Source organism: Acinonyx jubatus, chromosome B1, assembly GCF_027475565.1.
Source record: "Acinonyx jubatus isolate Ajub_Pintada_27869175 chromosome B1, VMU_Ajub_asm_v1.0, whole genome shotgun sequence".
NCBI lineage: Eukaryota > Metazoa > Chordata > Mammalia > Carnivora > Felidae > Acinonyx > Acinonyx jubatus.
In genome coordinates, this window is record NC_069382.1 from 190220356 (window position 1) to 190240685 (window position 20330).

The 20330-nt window shown below is 47.1% G+C and overlaps 1 protein-coding gene across 5 annotated transcripts in view; it reads right to left on the reverse strand.

Moving 5' to 3' along the window:
* Nucleotides 1–19847, reverse strand: part of CC2D2A (coiled-coil and C2 domain containing 2A) — a 149566-nt gene extending 129719 nt beyond the window's left edge. For 2 of the 5 annotated variants that reach the window (XM_053217552.1, XM_053217553.1), the window contains exons 1-4: nt 19628–19846; nt 14481–14539; nt 12277–12381; nt 10334–10436 (exon numbers count right to left, since the gene is read on the reverse strand). In XM_053217552.1, coding sequence (XP_053073527.1) covers nt 10334–10436; nt 12277–12381; nt 14481–14519 — 247 coding nt within the window. In that variant the 5' untranslated portion in view covers nt 14520–14539; nt 19628–19846. Of the gene's footprint in view, nt 1–10333; nt 10464–12276; nt 12382–14480; nt 14540–19627 lie in introns of all 5 variants that reach the window. The other 3 variants (XM_053217555.1, XM_015072980.3, XM_053217551.1) reach the window with 3 other exon arrangements.
* Between the last annotated feature and the right edge of the window lie 483 nt (nt 19848–20330).

Below are 20330 nucleotides of genomic sequence, written 5' to 3' on the forward strand. Positions count from 1 at the left end.
AGAGCCTGCTTGGGATTCTCTCTCTCTGCCCCTTCCCAGTGCTCTCTCCCTCTTCCTCAAAATAGATAAATAAATGTTGAAAAACAAACAAACAAAAGAAAGATGACCTCAGACACTCACATGGGGGGCAGGAGCCATGAAGTACAGAGAAGCTCTACTCAGCCCGCACTGGGGCATGGGGGAAACTTTCTAAAGGAGATGGTGTGTATATTGAGTTTTGAAAGGTAAGCAGCCAGGGTAAGAGAAACAAATAAACAAAAACCCCGAATAGAGAAGGGGTTAGTTTAGGTAGGGAGAGTAATGTAGGTGATTCACCCGAATGACACTCTTTGGCGGGGGAAAAGAGGCAAAGCCAGAGTGGCAGTCTTGTGAAGGCTCTATGCTGGCTCTATGCCCCGTATGAAGAGTCCCCTGGGGGCCTGGGGGCCACGGCTGACAGTGCTGATTGCAGGATTGCTACTGCACCTTCCGTGGGCAGCTGGAAACCCTTAGCCTTAAAGACCAGTCGGGCTTGGGATTTGGGTTGTCAAGTGATGCTGTAGTGTGGCCGTGAAGAGCACACAAGTCTATGGACTGGACTTGAAGTCCTGGCTCCTCTTACCCTCTAGCTGGTGCTTCTCTCCGAACTCAGTTTCCTCACTGATAAAACAATGTCTGATGGTAGTGCTGTTCTGAGAAATAATGTCGCCGTGCTGGCCCTGTCCTCGCACTCAAGAAAGGTAATTATTTTTGTTAGTTATTTGGCAACGAGTTCTTCTTTCAGCTGGAGGAGACAACTACGTGTGCACCAGACCCTCCGTAGGCGCGTTCTGTCATAATGTCATAATGTCATAATGTCATAATGTCAAGACTTTGATTATCCCCATTTTATAAATGAGGTTCCTTTGGTTTGGGACGATGAGGTTATCGCTCAAGGTCCCGTGGTTGAAAGTCGTAACGAGTAGTAGTGAGTCTGATTTCAGCTCCTGTAGGTTTCAAGGAAGGTGTGCTGAATGGAAACATTTATCTCTCTTAATATCTTGGCGACATAATGGGATGTGGGCAAGGAAGAAGAATGAGGAATCTTGGTAGAAATCTTATCAGAAAGCTTGCTAAGTGGCTCAGAACATGAGCGTAAGCTCTCAGAGTTCAAGACTGTCAAATTTATCATCTGTCTGCCTGCCTATCTATCTATCTACCTACCTACTTACCTACCTACCCTCCTGTCACCTACCTATCTATCTTGGTGTGGGGATGCCTCAGGTAAACCACTAAGTGCTAAGGGAAGAAAGTAAAATGGAATGATGTGAGCTTAAAAAGTCCCATAGCGCTAACATAAACTGCCCTGTTGGGGCTAGGGAACCCACTGAATCTGAGGTTTCACCTAGGGAAATGTAAACAGTATTTATAAATGGGTCATGAGAGATAGCTTTGATGATCCATTTACACAGAGTATTAGCCCAGCCCAGTTTGGGGGTGTTGCCAAGATGTTTCGACATATAAAAATCAATCAATGGGATACACCTTGGTAACAGAACCACAGACAAAAAACACATGATCCTCTCAACTGATGCAGAAAAAGCATTTGACAAAATTCAACATCATTTTATGATAAAAACATTCAACAGAATAGAGATAGAAGGGAACTACCTCAACATAGTAAAGGGCATATATGAGAGCCCACAACTAACATCGTGCTCAGTGGTGAACAACTGAAAACTTTTCCTCTAAGATTGGGAGCGAGACAAGGATGCCTCCTTTCACCGCTCTGATTCAATGTAGTACTGGAAACCCCAGCCAGAGCAGTGAGGCAAGTGCCACAGACTGAACGTTTATGTCCTCCCCAAATTCTGATATTATAACTTAACCCCCAGTGAGATGGCATTTGGAATTGGGGCCTTTGGGAGGTAATTAGGTCATGAGGGTTCCACTCTCATGAATGGGATTAGTGCCCTTACGAAAGAGATCCCAGAGAGCTCCCTTGTGCCTTCTACCATTCCTCAGGGCAGGAGGACAGCCATCTGTGAATCAGGAAGTGGGCCCTCCTTACCACGTACTAAATATGCCAGGTCATTGATCTTGAACTTCTCAGCCTCCAGAACTGTGGGAAATAAATTTCTGTTCTTTATGAGCCACCCAGTCTGTGGCATCTGTTACAGCAGCCCAGACACATTAATAGTGCAAGAAAAAAGCTACAAAGCCATCCTAAATTGGAAAGGAAAATAGAAAACTATCTGCGTTTACAGATGACGTGGTCTTACACTCAGAAAACTCTACAGATTATACACAAAAGAACTGTTCAGCCAAGTTGCAGGATATAAAATTGACATGAAAAACTCAACTGTGTTTCCATCCACTAACAACAAAAACATTTAAAAAGGAAATTAAGAGAACAATTCCATTTAGAATACCATGACAAAGAATAAAATATTTAGGAAGAAGCTTCACCAAGGAGGCAAAAGACTTGTGCACCAAGAGCTGCCAAACATTGCTGAAAGAAATTAAAGACACAAATAAATGGAAAGACATCTCACGTTCATGTATTGGAAAACTTCACTGTTAAAATGTCAGTACCACCCAAGGTGATCTAGAGATTTAATGCAATCCCTATCAAAATCTGACTGGCATTTTTCACAGAAAGAGAGAAATTCATCCTTAATGCGTATGGAATATTAAAGGACCCTGAAATACCCAAAATGATTTTGAAAAAGCGTTGGCATTCTCACACTTCCTGATTTCAAAACATATCGCAAAGCTACAATGATCAAAACAGCATGGTGTTGCATAAACAAGACATACAGACCAATGGAATAGATAGAGAACCCAGAAATAAACCTTTGCGCATATGGTCTTCAACAGGGGTGTGAAGTCACTTAATAGGGAAAGAACAGTCTCTTCAACAAATGGTGTTGGGAAACTGGCAATTCATACGCAAAAGAATGAACTTGGACCCTTACCTTACATCATATAAAAATGCAATCCAATGGATTAAAGACCTACATGTAAGACCCAAAATGATAAAACTCCTAGAAGCAAACATAGAAGAAATAATTCATGACATTGAATTTGGTGTTGATTTGTTAGATATGTCACTAAAAGCACAACCAATAAAGGCAAAAGCAGAGAAACAGGACTACCTCACACTGAAAAACTCTTGTGTGTCAAAGGACACAATCAATGGGAGAAAATATTGGCAAACCATGTATCCAATAAAGGGTTTATTATACAGAATACGTGAAGAACACCCATAACTCAACAGCACCCAAAACAAAGAACTTGATTTGAAAGTGGAAAAGGATAGACATTTCTCCAAGCATGATATACACATGGTCAACAAGCACATGAAAAGATGCTCAACATCACTAATCATCAGAATAATGCAAATCACAACCACAGTGAGGTGTCAGCTCCCATCCATGAAGATGGCCAGTGTAGAAACAATGCAAGCGGCAGATAACGAATGTTGACAAGGATGTGGAGAAACTGGAAACTTGGTGCAGTGTGGGTGGGAATATAAAATGATGCACCCGCTACACGAAACGTATGCCGGTTCCTCAAAAATGAAGCATAGACCTACCATCTGAAGTGGCATTTTCACTTCGTGCTTCGTGCTTCTTTCAAAAGAATTGAAAGCAGAATCTTGAACATATATTTGCACATTCGTGTTGGCAGCAACATTATTTACAATAGCCAAGAAGAGGTAGAAGCAATCCAAATGTCCACGAAGGATGAATGTATCAGCAAAATGCAACATATACATGCACTGAAATATTATTCAGCCTTAAAAAGGAACAAATTCCTGTCACATGCTATAATATGGACGGACCTTAAAGACATAAACGCTAAGTGAAATAAGCCAGTCACAAACACAAATACTGTATGATTTTACTGATCTGAGGTACCTAAAATCGTCAAATTCATTGTAATAGAAAGAAGAATGGAGGGTGCCAAGGGACGAAGGCAGGCGAAGTGGGGAGTTACTGTTTAATAGGTAAAGAGCTTTGGGGGCCCTGGGTGCCTCAGTTGGTTAAGCATCCAACTCTTGACTTCAGCTCAGCCAATCATTTCATGGTTCATGAGTTCAAGCCCCGAAGCGCAGAGCCTGCTTGGGATTCTCTCTGTCCTCCCTCTGCGCCCCTACTCGAAATAAAAAAATAAACTTTAAAAAATTAGGCGCAGAGGTTCAGTTTTGCAAGATGAAATAGTTCCAGGGATCTGTTGCACAGCTATGTGAATACAGTTAGCTCTACTGAAGTGTGCATTTAAAAATGATTAAGATGGTGGGGTGCCTGGGTGGTTCAGTCCCCTGAACGTCAGACTTCGTCTCAGGTCATGATCTCACGGTTCATGGGTTCGAGCCCTGCGTGGGGCTCTGTGCTGACAGCTCAGAGCCTGGAGCCTGCTTCAGATTCTGTGTCTCCCTCTCTTTCTGCCCCTCCCCTGCTCCCGCTCTGTCTTTCTCTCAAAAAAAAAAAAATGAATAAACATTAAAAAAATGATTAAGATGGCAAATTTTGTGTTATGTGTATTTTTGCCACAATTAAACACACACACACACACACACACACACACATATAGATATCTCAAAGGCAAAAAAACCAAAACAAAACAAGAAAAAGGATCCTTAAATGTGGCAAAATCTTGTTAATTCTTGAATATGGTGCTGGGCTTATGAGGTTCACTGGATTATTATTATTATTATTTTTAAGTAAGCTGTACATCCAACGTGGGGCTCAAACTCAACCCTGAGATCTGGAGTCACATGCTCCTCTGAACCAGCCAGGCCCCCTATTTCACTGAATGTTATTTAATTCTGTGCACATTTGAATTTTCCTAATGAAAAATACAGGCCCCCAAGGGTATTATGTTTAGGATCTTAAAGATGTGGCGCTTGCCTTGGTGATATTTGATTTACCTTGAGAATATCAGAAAGCTATTTTGATAACCAGACGCATAAAGCCCGAATAGATGGGCTAAAGAGTTGTGAGCAGAGGGAATACATTTGTACTTCCCATTTTGCTGGGAAAAAAATCATAAAAGGGGTCGAGGAAGAAATGTGCCTGGGTGATAAACACTCCTGTCTCCAAAGAGCAGTCGGCCTACCCGGTCTCACTGTAGAGCCGAGAGCACCCCGTCCCTGTGCCTCCAGCCTCGCCCAGCAAGGACGACGGGGTGGCAGGGAAGGTGCTCTCTTACCATCAGGCCTCTGTAGTTTTACTCTCATGTCCTTAATCAGCTAGTTCTCCCACAAGCCGACAGCACCTGAGAGGGTAGGACCCTGTCTGAGGTGCTCGTTCTTATGCTGCTGGGCACAGGTGTTCCATGAATATCACCGGGCCCCAACCCTGCCCCAAGTATCACTCTGGGCACTGGGGTTGGGTTCAGTCGTGAATGAAGAAGACGAAGTCCTGCTCTCAGGGGCAGTTCGCAAACAGTTGCTTGGAACATGCTGGGGGCGGGTGCGTGCTCTAGGGGAAAACAGAACCCTGGGAAGGACAGAATAGGTGATGAGGTGAGAAAGTGCTATTTTTTTTTCAATTTTTAATGTTTTATTTATTTTTTGAGGCGGGGAGGGATAGGGAGAGAGGGAGACACAGAATCTGAAGCAGGCTCCAGGCTTTGAGCTGTCAGCACAAAGCCCAATGCAGGGCTTGAACCCATAAACTGTGAGATCATGACCTGAGCTGAAGTCGGATGCTTAACTGACTGAGCCACCCAGGTGCCCCAGAAAGTGCTCTTTTTAAAAAAATTTTTTAAAAAGTTTTATCTATCTATCTGTCTATCTATCTATCTATCTATCTATCTATCATCTATCTATTTAGAGAAAGACAGAGACAGCTCGAGCAGGAGAGTGGCAGGGAGAGAGGGAGAGAGTGAGAGAGAATCCCAAGCAGGCTCCACGATGCCAGTTCAGAGCCAGACGTGGGGCTCGAACCCATGAACTGTGAGATCATGACCTGAGCCAATACCAACAGTCGGATACTCAACCGTCTGAGCCCCCCGGGGCCTCAGGAAAGTGGTCTTTTAGACAGATGGTCAGCAAAAGCCTCTCCTGCCCCCAAGCCTCCCCTGACCTCCAGACCCCTACATCCACCTCCACCTGGACATCCGGCAAACTCTGTCTTTTCCTCATTTTACCCGAAACCCATTCTTTCTGCCATCTTCCTCTCTCTGTAAATGGCAACTGCATTTTCCCACTTGCTCAAGTTAAAAAGCTGACATTGTCCTTCCTGCTTTCAAAACTCCTGTTCAGTCCAGCCATAAACCCCATTGTCTCTACCCTCCAGATGCCCCAAGTTCCACTTTCTTTCCACCTCTTCTACTACTTGGTCCCAGTACCCACCCCCCACTGCCCACTTGGATGTTGTCTTTGCTCTTCACCTGGTTCTCTGTTCTGTTCTTGCACCTTCCAGAGTCAATTCCTTAGTACAGCAGCCTGCACCCTTAAGTCTGAGCACACCCTCCCCTGGCGCTCATTTCACTCAGACTGCAAGTGTAGGGGCCCCGAGGCACCTCCCTTCTCCTCTCATTTCCCATTTGCCCTCCCTGCTCACTCTGTCAGCCACTCTGGCCTCCTTGCTGGTCCTAAAACATACCGAACACACTCTTGCATTAAGAGCACTTTTCTCAGGGGTCTCGCATTTGCTCCAGGCTCAAAGATGGTCTTGCTGGAGAGGCCTTCCCATGATGATAAAATAGCAACCCTCCCTCTCATCCCTGAGGCGTCCCATCCAGCTTATTCTTTATCTTTGTAGCACCCCCACCCCTGGCCATACTCTATATCCATCATGTCTATTTCATTTTCTCCTTTTCCCTTTCACCCCCAACTGGAATATAAACTCTGGGGAGGTATTAAGGCATTCTCTTCTTGTTCCCGTTTTGCAAATAAAGAAACTGAAGTTTAGGGAGTTGGAGGAAACTGCCCAAGAGGGTAGGAAAGGGACAGGTAGAGAGACTGGTACCCACACTTGTCTGACCCCAAAGACCATGGGCTTTTTGTTTGTTTAAAGTTTATTTGGTTATTTTGAGAAAGAGAACAAGCAGAGGAGGAGCAGAGAGAGAGGGAGAGAGACAGAATCCTAAGGAGGCTCCATGTTATCAGTGGGGCTCGAACTCATGAACTATAAGATCCTGACCTGAGCTGAAACCAAGAGACAGATGCTTAACCGACTGAGCCACCTGGGTGCCCCCAAGACCACGGTCTTTATGGCTACAGCTATCCTGCCTTTCTGCCATAAGTTTATTGAAGACATGGTTGGGGAGCTTTCCTCGGGTGGGCACCAGAGCCTGGGAGTGCTCAGGTGGTCACGAGGCTTTCAGGGGTCAGTAAGCAGTCACCCAGGTGGGGAGATGGGAGAAAAGGAGAAACAACTGGAAGGGGCCAGAGTGCATAGGGTCTTGGAACCCAGAACAAAGAAAGAGTGTGGATTTTATGCGATGCTTATCACAGATTTCTGAGTGGGAAAGTGACATACAGAAGGTTTTTTTTTTTTAAATGTGTATTTATTTTGAGGGAGAGAGAGTGTGTGAGCAGAGGAAGGGCAGAGAGAGAAGGAGAGAGAGAGAATCCTAAGCAGGCTCTGCACTGTCAGCACAGAGCCCGACACGGGGCTTGAACCCATGAACCCTAGCACTGTGAGATCATGACCTGAGCCAGAATCAGGAGTTGGACACTTAACCAAGTGAGCCTCCCAGGCAGCCCCTAGGGCCATACTTCTAACAAATGGCAAAGGTGTGCAACTTCCCAGGCACGGCTGCCTGCACCTTGCCCAGGGCACACCGTTTTCTGCCCACGTTTGTGGGTTTCCAAGCCGTCTGTCCGGAATCCTCTTCCAGCAGTGCTACCTCAAGGCTCCCACACACCCTTCAGCCTGAGCTCCTCCACTGCTCTGTCTCAGCCTAGACCCCTTGCCGTGTTTCTCAGAGCTCTTCGTCTTCCCCTGTCCCCCATCTGTCTTTCGCCCTACTGTGCATCGGCATCATGGATGAAATCCATTCGGCTCTCTTGACCACATGGCTAGCTTTCTGCTGGTCTTGACCTCTCATTTCTGACTGATGCCTGGCCCCACAGGCTTCTTATCCACCAGGTGCCCCCACCTCAGTCCTAGGGGTGTTTTCTTTGCCCCTTGGCCCACCAGTGCTGCGAAATTAGCAATAGTTGTAGCTCTATCCAGGGACATCCAGCTACCCGCTAGTCATGACCTCGTTGAGGAAGGCGGATCCTAGCTTTCTATTGTTCTATTGTTCTCCTCTTCTCCAAATCAGAAATCACGGGTTTTGTTTATATTTCACTTTGGACCAATGCAAACTCCAAAAGTCTTTTCTCGCCTTGTAAAAAACCCCTTCGTCACTGTGTGTTTATCTATGTAATATACTAGTGCCTACTATTTGAATATTTATAACAGTACATACTATTTAAAATACTTCTACACCCTTTTTTGATTTCATCCTCACATCACTCCCATGGTGATCATAAATAGTATTTTCCTCATTTTAGGAATAAGGAAATAATTGACTTTTTGGTAAGAGTCTTATTATTGGCCAACCCCTCTGACACTTTTTCCCTTGATTTAAAAATAACTATTTAAGGGGGACTTGAGTGGCTCAGTCGGTTATGCTTCTGACTCTTGATTTTGGTCAGGTCATGACCTCACAGTTCAGGGGACTGAGCCCATGTCAGGCTCTGCCATGACAGCCCCAAGCCTGCTTGGGATTCTCTCTCTCCCTGTCTCTCTGCCCCTCTCCCACTTGACCGTGTGTGCTCTCTTTCTCTCTCTCTTTCTCTCCCCAAATAAAACATAATCTTAAAAAAATAACTATTGGGGCACCTGGGTGGCGCAGTCGGTTAAGCGTCCGACTTCAGCCAGGTCACGATCTCGCGGTCCGTGAGTTCGAGCCCCTTGTCAGGCTCTGGGCTGATGGCTCAGAGCCTGGAGCCTGTTTCCGATTCTGTGTCTCCCTCTCTCTCTGCCCCTCCCCCGTTCATGCTCTGTCTCTCTCTGTCCCAAAAATAAATAAAAACGTTGAAAAAAAATTAAAAAAAAACTATTTAAATATTCAATAGTTGTGCTATGGACTGAATTGTGTCTCCACACAATTTATATGTTGAAGCCCTAATGCCCACTGTGACTATTTGGGGAGAGGGCCTCTGAGGAGGTAATAAAAGTTAGACGAAGTCACACAGTGGGACCCTGATATGGTAGGATTGATGTCCTTACAAGCAGGGACACCCGAGTGAGCACACAGGGAGATGGCAGCCACCTATAAGGCAGGCAGAGAGATCTCACTGGAAACCCACTGCTCTGTCACCTTGATCTTCAACTTCCCGCTTCCAGAATTATGAGAACATGGATGTCTCTTGTTTGAACCACCCGGTCTATGGTATTTTGTTATGTTAGCCAGAGCTAAGACAAGTTGTAATCTTTCATAAAGAATACTTTTGAGCAGTCAGATAAAGAAGTAACTATATGGGGTAAAGTTTGGTTCTGTTTTACTAATTTGTAACAGTCCTATGATATCATCGCTCTTCGATGGGAACCACATTTTTCTTAAGGTTGGACTTGGGATGAGCTTGCTTCCAAAGCCTTCTGGTTTCCAATAGTTACTTTATGCCCCAGCCCTGCTGTAGGGAAACGGGGTGACAATTGTGTAATGATTGCTTAACAACTGAAAAGTGTAACACACCTTTTTCTCTTGTCTAATCCACTTTTCATGAAAAGCAACAAGTAAAGGGTGATCCTTTTTCCTACAATGAGTGGATAACTAATGACTGTCCGTGATAGTGGAGGTTCTTGGAAGGGGGAATTCAAGCCACACTTTTTGGATTTGGATGGCTTCTTAACCATTTCACCCTACCTTGAATTTCTACGAATTTGATCACCTGTAATATTTTTTAAAAATGTTTCTTTATTGATTTTGAGAGAGAGAGAAAGAAAGAGAGAAAATGCAGGGGACAGGTAGAGAGAGGGAGAGAGAGAATCCCAAGCAGCTTCCCTGCTATCAGCAGAGAGCCCGATGCGGGGCTCGATCTCATGAACCACAAGCGAGATCATGACCTGAGCTGAAATCAAGAGTCGGCGCTTAACCGACTGAGCCACCGAGGTGCCCTCACCTGTGCCATTTTTATTTCAAGTAACACTTCCAAACATATATGCTTAGAGAAGTACGTCCTGAAACTATGTGTCCTGTCTCCTAGACAGATGCTAACCTAGGAGAGTACCCACAGAGTTGGGGTGCAGTGGGGGAGGGGTGGTAGCCATGTATGAAAAACATTACCCATTAAAAATCCCATATTGCTCTGTGCTGATTACAATAGGCAATAAACACTGGCTGAACTGAACTGGGGGACACTTACTCCGGGGGCCTCGACGGGTGGTCATGCTCAGGGGGCGAGTGTCAGAATCTTCCTGCAGGGGCTCCGGCTGGTTGCCTAGGTGGGGATTTTCAGACACCATTTCCTCGGGGCCAGCGCCAGCGGCGAGCAGCTGTGGGCAGAGGGGCAGAGGTTGTTACCCCCAGGGCTTGGGTTGACACAGATCTTATCTGGGGATGAGGTGGGTCACTCAGTGAGAGGACAAGCCTTAGTACTATTCATATCTAGATAACCGTGGTGCTGTCACCTGTCAGAAAAGGGGTGCCAACCTTGAGTTTGTCTAAGAGGGTTCTCGTTAAATTACTGAGGCATCCCCAAATAAAATAAATACTTCCACTATTTCTATGAATAACGTGCAGACCTTTGCAGAAATTGGGTGGAAAGGGGGAGCAGGAAAGCCACGGCCAAAACTATGTGATCCCAACTCCAAATCTTTTGGAAACAGCTGCCAAAGCGTCCCCGGGGAATTCAGGGCAAAGGACAGCCTGTGGCTCCTTCCCCAGGCTGTCAGAGGACACGCCGGTGAGCAGAGATGACAGTGGAGGCCAAGGCTGAGCAATGGCCTTTGGGGCCAGACAAAGGCTTGCCTCTGAACTCAGATGAACTGAGGGACTCGGGGCAAGTTATTTAACTTCCTCGCTTCCTTCCTTCTTCATCTGTAGAACAAGGGAGTTGAAGACAGCCGGTGCACCGAGATGCTACTTTGTATCGGCCAAGGTGCAAAGCACGGGCATTGTGATTCAAATAAATGGCCTGGGGTGGACCCCAGGCACCGACTGGAAAAAAAAAAAATCTCCCAAATTCCATTCTGAGGTGCCGCTGGGGTTAAGCGACAGTACTCTGGATTTCTTCCAACACCCCCCAAACTTCTCCTGCTCCAAGGTCTGCAGTCTGGGCTCCTGCACGGGTTACATCCAGGAGCCGGTGCCTAGGAGGGCAGTGCCAGGTACCATGCTCCCCCCTCCCCGTCCCTGCCTCTCTCTCCTGTGCCTGTGGCCCAGTAGCTAAGGACGTGTACCCGTCCGGCGGTACTCTGGGTCGCCTGCCCTGGCTGCAGAGCCCCTGGGGGACCCTGCAGGAAGGGGTCAAAGCTCCCCGAGTGGCCAGAGAGGCTGGCCACGTGGCTGGCCGCCCCCCTCCTCCCCCAGCTGCTCCATCCGAGCTGCGCAAGCAGAGGCCGCCCCTCGGCCCAGCTGGCCCCACCGGAGTGCGGTGGGGCACAGAGAGGGGGCTTGTCCCCCGACTGCGGCTACCTCGGTGCCTTCCCCGCGTCCACACCTCCTCACATCCCAGCCACCCTCTCCAGGCAGCCCCATCACGTGGGTGCTGGCTCAAAATGGCGCTCCCTTCCTTCCCTCCCCTGCTGGCATCTCGATGCTTCCAAGCAAGTTGCCCCTCCAAAGAGATCTTCCCTGCCTCTCCTCAGAGGACAGGGGCTCCTGGCCAGTGGGGGGGTGGTGGTTATTTACCTTGAGAAGGCTGGCCTTGCAGGGGGATGCTCTCAGCCGAGGAGGGTCACTTCTGAGGAGAGCTGGAGGGGGGGTGGGGAGGGGCGGGCGCTCTGGTTTAGACTGAAGCTGAGCTCGGGCTTGGAATTGGAGAAAGGGGGAGCGCCCCATGATTAGTAATCCTGCACTGCCATCTATCGCCGGCCTCAGTTCATGGCCTTTGAGGACAACAGTAAAAAGCCTCCGTCCCTCTTTTCTGGGCTTCTCTCAGGAGACGGGAGAAACCTCAGAGGGAAAATGCCCGGGGTACTGACCACAGCGTCCCTGTGAGGGTCACCCTTAAGGCCCCACACAGGTCCCACACCCTGCACCTTCCCCCTGCACCCTTGTCTTTTCCAGGGTGCCCCGGGGAGGATGTGTGGTCCCCTGAGGGTGCCCACACCTTGTTAGTTGGCAGGCCGATGCACAGGCAGACACAGGGTCCCCAGCACCACATACCGGTTTCTTCCTTTTCTGTCTTGCCATCTTTGAGGTCTTCTTCTGGCCTCCCACACCTGCATCCTCATCATTTTCATCGAACTCCTTTGTAAAAATGTAAATGGAAGAGTAGTCACTGAGTCTGTGTGTCAGTTGGGGAATGGCGGTAAGAGAGGAAGAGGGGTGCATTTTACGTATTCAAATTAAAATCACCATCCTGCCCCCACCCCTAAAGTTGAGTATGGGCGAAGGGACAGTTGACATGGTCTAAGCAGCTACCAGCCTTTACTCTTCTCAAAGCAGACATGGTCTTGAAAAGTTGTATCCAAATGGAAACATCATAGATGAGATGATCTTGGAGCCTCCATCGTTCACCCCTACAACATCCGCCGTGCTTCTGGCCCTGGGGACACACAGATTCTTGCTGCCCTCAAAACTCACAATCTAATGAAGGCCAAAAACAAGGGACCCTGCCAGGACAGCTGGTCTGGCCAGAGAGAGGACCCCAGCACAGGATGACATGGGAATCAAACCAGGGGTTTCAAGGGCCGGGTTCCTCTGCCCCCAGCCTCAGTCTCAGGTACAGAATAATAAGGATATATGTTAAATCGTCACGAAGTCTCAATTCAAAGACAACGTTCGTGGGTTTTCTTGAAAACAGAAATTCTTTCACAGTGCAAACTTTTTCTTTTTCTTTTTCCTCCTGACGCTTTCTAAAGTTTTAGTGAGAAGATGTTAGAGCTGAATGCTCTCAAGTGTTCAAGCTGCAAACTTCTCTGGTCCTAGACCTCTGCAAACTGGGGCACCACCTCTGGGCGTAGAAGAATTGCAAGGTAAACCTGGAACAGAGCTCTCCCTGTTACACCGAGTTCATTAGAAAGGTGTTCAAAGTGAAATTGGGATTTTATTTTTTTAATACTGAAATAAACTTGGAACACAAAGGATGGGTTTTAATGATAAGATTTAAGATTTCAAAGAAATGTCAAGCAGGTTGCTGAGTCAGCCTCCAACTGCACATCCTGCCCTTGGCCGTGGAGGTTAGAGAAGATGAGAACTTTGGTTGGTGGAGGGAACCCACGTCCTGACCGGCCGATGGGCATAGCTTGGGCTTGTCTTTTGTCCAAGGGACCTGAGATCTCTGATTCATCCTCTGGGTGAAAGCCCCATCCTCACTGGGCCTCCTGATTCAGGGTCCCCAGGTAGGGAGTATTCTTAGCTTAGGGGTTCACCAACTTAGATTATAAAATGTTGCTAACATTGAGGTGTGCAAGTGTGGTCCTTAGTTCATGTCTAAGTTCTCACTGGCTAGAATGGATTTGTGAGGAAATCTAGGCCTTTTTAATTGCTTTATTTTGTTTTGTTTTGTTTTAGTTTATTTTGCTTTCCAATAATGTTTTGAGTCTCCATCAGTGGAAAACTGTCCAGTAGGACCTCAAATTAGATAGAACGGAAACTCCCTGAGGGCACAGGGTTTTTGTTTTGCTGCGGTATCCCCAGGGACCAGCGACACAATAAATATTCGTTACGTGAATAAGAGGATGTAGATTTATGTGGTTTGAAGGTACTTGATATCTTGCTTAAAGTTAACCTGTGTGGTTGTAGCTGGGTAATGTGGTTCCTTCGGGCTTTAGAAAACAGTGTGTCTTCTCCGTTTCGGCCTCTATGGTCTCAAGTCAGCGGGCCCTGCAGACAGGAGAGAAGCTGCGGTTGAGAGACTTTCTCCTCCGTTCTGAGGTCTGCGGTCTCCAAGTAGGAGACGGGCTTCCTTCTCTGTTGAAGATAGTGTTTAATGATGGTTTGTACACGATGAGTTAGAAATGGCAGGACTCCACGAGACAGGATTTTACTGGTGGTTATGGTCTACAACTGGTTCCTTCAGCCTGAAGTTTTCTACAAATCAATGTGCTGCCGCAGAGCTGACTCAGTAGCAGGTGGTCACTCCGAACAGCTGTGTGTCACAAAATGGTGACCGGGCAGCTTCAGAGCATTCGTCTAGAGGTGAGCCCCTGGAATGTCTGCAGGGACGCGTTTCTTATGCCATCAGGCCCCGTCTCCACCGCGTGCCTGACATAGCGCCCTCTGCATTCAGTAGGCGTGCAATAAAGGCCTGTTGCTGGCCTAACTTCCTCCCTCACAAAGACGTGTGATGTAAGTGCAATGCACACACAGCCACACCTTCAGGGGAGATCTAAGCAACCACCTACCTCTGTGATTATTTTCACTTTTTCTTCCTTGGGATTCATTTTGGCTGCAGTGTCTGCTCCTGGACAGGGAATCAAAACAAAACAAAACAAAGAAGTCAGGCCTTTGAAAATCAGTGAAACATCTTTCTTACTACCGATGTCTATGAGGCTGACCTCCGTGTTAGAGCAGACGGTCCATTCCCAAGGAATATGTGCTTGCAGACCCAGATTGGTGGAAATGAGCCCCAGAGGAAAAGGAAGGATGCCAGACCCTTCTGGCCCCGTGGGCCTGGCAATGAGCCCAGCAATGAACCTGGTGCCAATGGGCAGCAGGTGGGAGTGAGGAAATTCTGCCCTTGGAGTCAGAGGAGTCCAGTTCATAGCCCCTCCTTTCCCCTCAAACCTCCACCTTCCCACCCCCTCCTCACTCTCTCCCCTTGACCTTGGTTCTCATTTCACTGAACAGAGAGATGGGGGGGGGGCGGGGGGAGTCCATCCCCTGCCCCTCCCCCACCCGCAGAGTCAGGTTACATCTTCTGCCTCCACTTGTACCCTGCCTGTCTCTGCTCCCATCTAGGCTGGGACCTCAGCCTGTGCACTAGGCCCCAGCACATTCCTCCTCCACGACCTTGAGCTGACAATTTCCCCTTTCCCCTGGATAATCACTTCTTCCTGCTCTATTGGCTCATTGCCTTCCATGAACAAAGTGCTGTAATTGGCCCCTTCTTTAAAAGGGCTGTCTCTGGACTCCACTTCTCTTTCTAGCTAGTGTTCAATTTTTCAACCTTCTACAGGAAAGTTCCTCACACCTTCTCTTCCTGGATAGGTTTGCTGGGCCCAGCAGCCCCTGAACCTGCTCCTGTCAGGGTCCCAGTGACTCTGCGTCACCACATCGAATGATCATTCCTCAGTGCTCATCTTATTTGACTCTCAGTGGGTCAGTAATGAAAGTGACCCATCACCTGATTTTTCCTGAAACGGTTTCTTCACTTGGCTTCTGGGATATGTTCTTTCTTGGTTTATCATCTCTCCCCCCTCTCAGACTCCTAAGCTGGTCTGTCTCCATCTTCTCAATCACCACACGGTGGGGTCTGCGTTGCCTCTACCCATCCCATTGGTGGTCTTACCCCGTCGCTTGGCTTTAAATGCCATCCGTCTACTGGTGCCCCCCACACTTGCACTCAGGGCCTGCACACCTCCCCAGAGCTCCAGACTCAAATATCCAGGTGCTAGATGGATACCTTCACTTGGCTTAACATGCCCCAGATGAAGCTCCTTGTCATCGCCCCCTGATCTGCTTGTCCTGCAACCTTCCTTGTTGCAATAAACAGAACTCATTTGTCTGGGGCCAGAAACCTCAGACATACGCCATATTGTGTCATTCCCGACTCCGCTCTGCCTTTCACATGACACACGACGTGCAATCCATGGAAATCCTGCTGGCTTTGCCTTCAAATTATATGGAGAATCCAACCTCCTCTATCCACCTCCACTGTTGTCACCCGGTCAGGCACCATTGTCTCTCGCATGGCTTCTTGCAAGACCCTCCTAACTTCTCTGCTTCTCACCTTGCTCACCCACAGGTTGTTCTTTACACTGAAGAGAGTGAATTGTTTGAAATTCAAGAGCAGTCATGTCATTTCTGCACTCAAAATCCAATGACTTCTTTTTCCCAACAGAGTAAAATCCGAAACCCTTTCCATTGCTTACAAGGCGCTCCATGATCTGCACTTAAATCCTCTGGTCTCAGGGCCTTTGCACTTGCTGTTGCCTCTGCCGGGACCTCTCTTGCCCAAGATAACTGCAAGGCTCTCTGTTTCTTTTAATTCCTTGAAGGCCCTACAGAGACCCTTCAGAGAAGTCTTCCCAGAACACTCATAATACAATGGTAATCTGCTTCCCTCACCTTCCTGGAATTCTCTAACTATCTCATGATGATTTCTTTTTTCCATAGTACTTGTCACCAGCCGACATATATACTTATTTGCTATTGTCTGCCCATCCCTGTTAGAATATAAGCTATAAGAGGGCAGGGACATTTGCTCATTGTTTACCTCCAGAGTCTAGGAGACATTCAAAAAATGTGTTTCAAATGAATGACTAAATCAGTACTTATTGGCTGTGTCTTCCATGTCCCCATTCCGGAGCCCTTTAAGTCTTCATTGTCCTCTCTGGGCTGCTGAGAAGATCAAAGGAGAGAGGGCGTGGGGAGAAACACCAGGGCTGACAAGTTGTAAGCCCTTCCTAATATCCTGGAATCTGAATCTCAGCTAGGCCTTGTCATTTAAGCAGCTCATCTGAGGTGTTCAAGGTTGCAGTGACCCTGATGGGGAATTAGCATATTAAAAAGAAACAAAGCATCTGGAAATCTGTTGTGCCCTCTCCAGACCTCCTCACAGGCTACCAGAAATGGAGGAAGGAAACTGATGTCAGCAGTTCAGAAAATAAAAGGACGAGGAGGTGATCTAGAAGGAATGAGGGGCAGAGAATAAGAATGAAATGGCCAAGGACACGAAAACTCTCCAGTAAACAACCCCGGTAATTATGAGCTGGAAAAAAAAAAAAAGAACTGATGTATTTTAGGAAAGAAAGATTCTTCCTCAATAAGTAAAAAAAAAAAAAAAAAAAAAAGTCATATATGAAGTAAATAGAAGTAAGAATGAAAAATGTAACAGAGTTGATTTTTTTCTCCTCATTCTTTCCTGATCATTACCTTTGAATGAGTTTCTAAGGAAATCAAATGACATCAAAATTTATTTTTTCATGAGCACGGTTCCTAAGAGAAGATAAATCAATACTGTTCGACGTTAATATGTAGCTTGTCATCACCAAGTGCATTGAGCACTTGTTAATATATTCCTATTGGCAACATCCAAATAAGAGCCATGATTTACTGCAGACTTATTTTGTGCTATGTCTAGATGCAAGGTACCACCAGACCTTACAACAACACTTCTAGTTCAGTTCCTCGTGCCTCAATTCACCTCTGAGGGACCAAGGTTTCCTCTGAGGTTAACCTCCGGCAGGATACACGATTTGTCCAAGGTTATAGTTTTTAAATGTCACATTCAGAATTTGACCCCAAGACTTGGTGATGCCACAGTCTTCCCCATGCCCCTCTACCTCTCTGTCTCGCCATTGATCCCTGTTTTGTGATCATATCAGGAACCAATCTATGCCAGTTCAGTCTTCTGGAAATATGTACAATTGAAAGCTGTGGAGTATTGCCCCAGTGAGAAAGGGCTGTGGCTACTTTAGGTCAATGATTTATTTAACTTCGTGCAGAAAACCAAAGACAGTTTTCTAGGAAGGTACTGCTGAGACCTTTGTCCAAACAAATGGACTGTCTCTGAAGGTGCTGAGTGCATCAGAGCCCTATCCAGAGGAACCTGTGACAAGTTCTACAGGATGTAGGCAAAAGGATGAAGGTGTGTTATAAGAGATGCACTGCATCTGACCTTGGGCTGCTTAAAAAAATTAACACAATGTGAGTGTCCTATTCCAAAACAGTGCAAACACGGGTGTATAGAAATAGTGAGACCTTTGTGAAAAATTAAATGAACCTGGGTCCCAATTCCAGCTCTACTTGTCAGCTGTGTGATCTTGGGCAAATGCCTTCGCCTCTCTGAAATACATTTCTTCACCTGTAAATTTGAAAAATTCCTACCTCCAAGATTACCGTATAAGGGCTAAATGATAGACTGTATGGTAAAATGCCTAGCATGGGCCAGGCTCTCGATATCGGTATGGTTTTTAAGAAAAGGTGATGCTAGAGAAGGAAAGTAGAAAAAGGAGTGGGGATGGAAAAAGAGCTTAGGGGACAGAAGGAGAATCACAAGAAAGACCTGAGGTGACATTGAAGTCCCCCATTACCATTTGTGGTTCCCACCTTCAACCTCCTGGCTCCAAAACCCAAGGTCCCCTCTTTCCCTTCCCCCAGCTGGGCCCAGGGGAGTTTCCTTTCTGTTTCCATTTGTGGTGCTTCTGAAGCCCTCCCCTGCCCTCACGCCCATGGGTATTTCCTCCCTGCGTATGGTGCTTAGCTTTTTCTGCCCTACCCTATTAGGGTTGGAGCCTGGACCCCTGGCTGGTGCCACACTCACTGCTTCTAAATTCATTATCTGAGTCTACAAAGCATTCCAGCCACAGCTTCCCTTTGTCTGAGGTTGGTGACAGATAGCTTTATGGAATCATTCAATCGGCTCGATGTAACACATGTCACCCTGGCAGAGTGCATATAGATGCCACACTTGAGCTGCGCTCTGTGGTATATGCCCATTGCGTTCACGTGATGAACTAAGTGATCCCAGGCCCTTTCTGGGAGTCATCTGTTGTGTTTCAAGCATGTTCGACACTTTTATAAATATCTTACGGTACTTAGCTCCTTGTACTGCTAGCCTCCGTTTATAGGGCTGTCTTCTGCACAGACTCTGTGCTTCTGAGCTGGTCTAATGCATTTCTGCTTGCTCTGAACTTCAGCCCATTGCTTGGCACCTTGTTCATGCTCGATAAACGTGTGAGTGAATGACTCTACACGAGCTCTAAGAGACAGATTTCATTCTGGAGCCGAATTTATTTGCAGAAGAGGTTATATGAAAATCCAATAACAGGCGTGCACTTCCCACGAGACCTTATTAGCTTTTCATAGCGCCTCTTTGCAACGGAGGCAAACTGTAAGTGTAAATACCAGCCCGCAGATTTTCTTGTGGTCTCTTGGAGCAGTGATCCTCATCCCTTTGTCTGTAATGGCTCTTCCTCTGCCTAATGCCCAGAAAAACGAAGCCTGAAATGAGTGGCACTTTGCCCCTTGGACCAACGTGAACTGAGACACTCAGAGACGCAACCCGCAGCAAATGTTTCTGGGAGACAGGAATGCGACAGGATGGCAGGAAAGTCCCAGGATGGAAGCCAAGCAACCCTGTGGGAGGGATTCCACCCAGCGGCCCTGAGAGCCAGACATCAGACAGCCGCTCAAATCAAAGCAGCCCAACTGACGCTCTATGATTTCAATTCCAGAAAGTAAAACGTAAATCTTAGTGGGTTCTCAACCCCTACACTCGCAATTCATGAAATCGGCTAAGGGGGGACTGAGGGGTTGAGCTCCAAAACGGGGTCACGAGGGCAGGACGCCCTTACTGCAGCCCTGCTCCCCGGGAAGAACTGGTTACCTTAAGCAACTTTACAAAGCGCTTTGCAGATTCCGCTTCCTGGGATGAAAGGAAAGTCGGGAGAGACGGAGTCTTGCTGTCGAATCTTCTGAAAGAGTCCAAAGGGAAAGGCTGAACGTTGGGGCGGACCCAGGGCTGCTCCCTGGGAGGCTGAAGCTCTGGGAGCAAAAACACCCGCTTAGCAACATGTTCCTAAGGGAGGTCACTCCGGCTTTTTTTTTTTTTTTTCTTTTAAAGTGACAGGTGACTTCCAGTAGCAGAGCACGGACATGCTGGGGGAACAGAGGAGCCCAGCACAGACGGGAACCAGCTGGGGGCAGTTGATCAGAAGTCAGGTGGGGGGGCTTTAGGAAGCACGCCCTCCCTTATGTCATCGGGGTCACTGGGCATTTCTGGCAAGAGACGGGCGATGCTCAGATGCCGGAGGTTTAGAATCATGAAAGGTCACCATGAGTGGGCGGTGCACCTGACTTATTTGCAGCCAAGGTTCTGGGCGGTGCTGCTGGGCAGCGGTGAGTGTTTTCCAGTTAAATGTGGAGGCTGGATGTCCAGGATTAATCTTTGCGTATTTTTGGAATCCTACTAAGATTGCTCAAAGAGGATATAAATGGTATTGGCTTAAAAAAAACAAAGGTCATGGGAGAAGTGGCAAAGCACATGGAAGAGAAATGGAATGGATAGACCAAGGAAAGCCACACTCCAA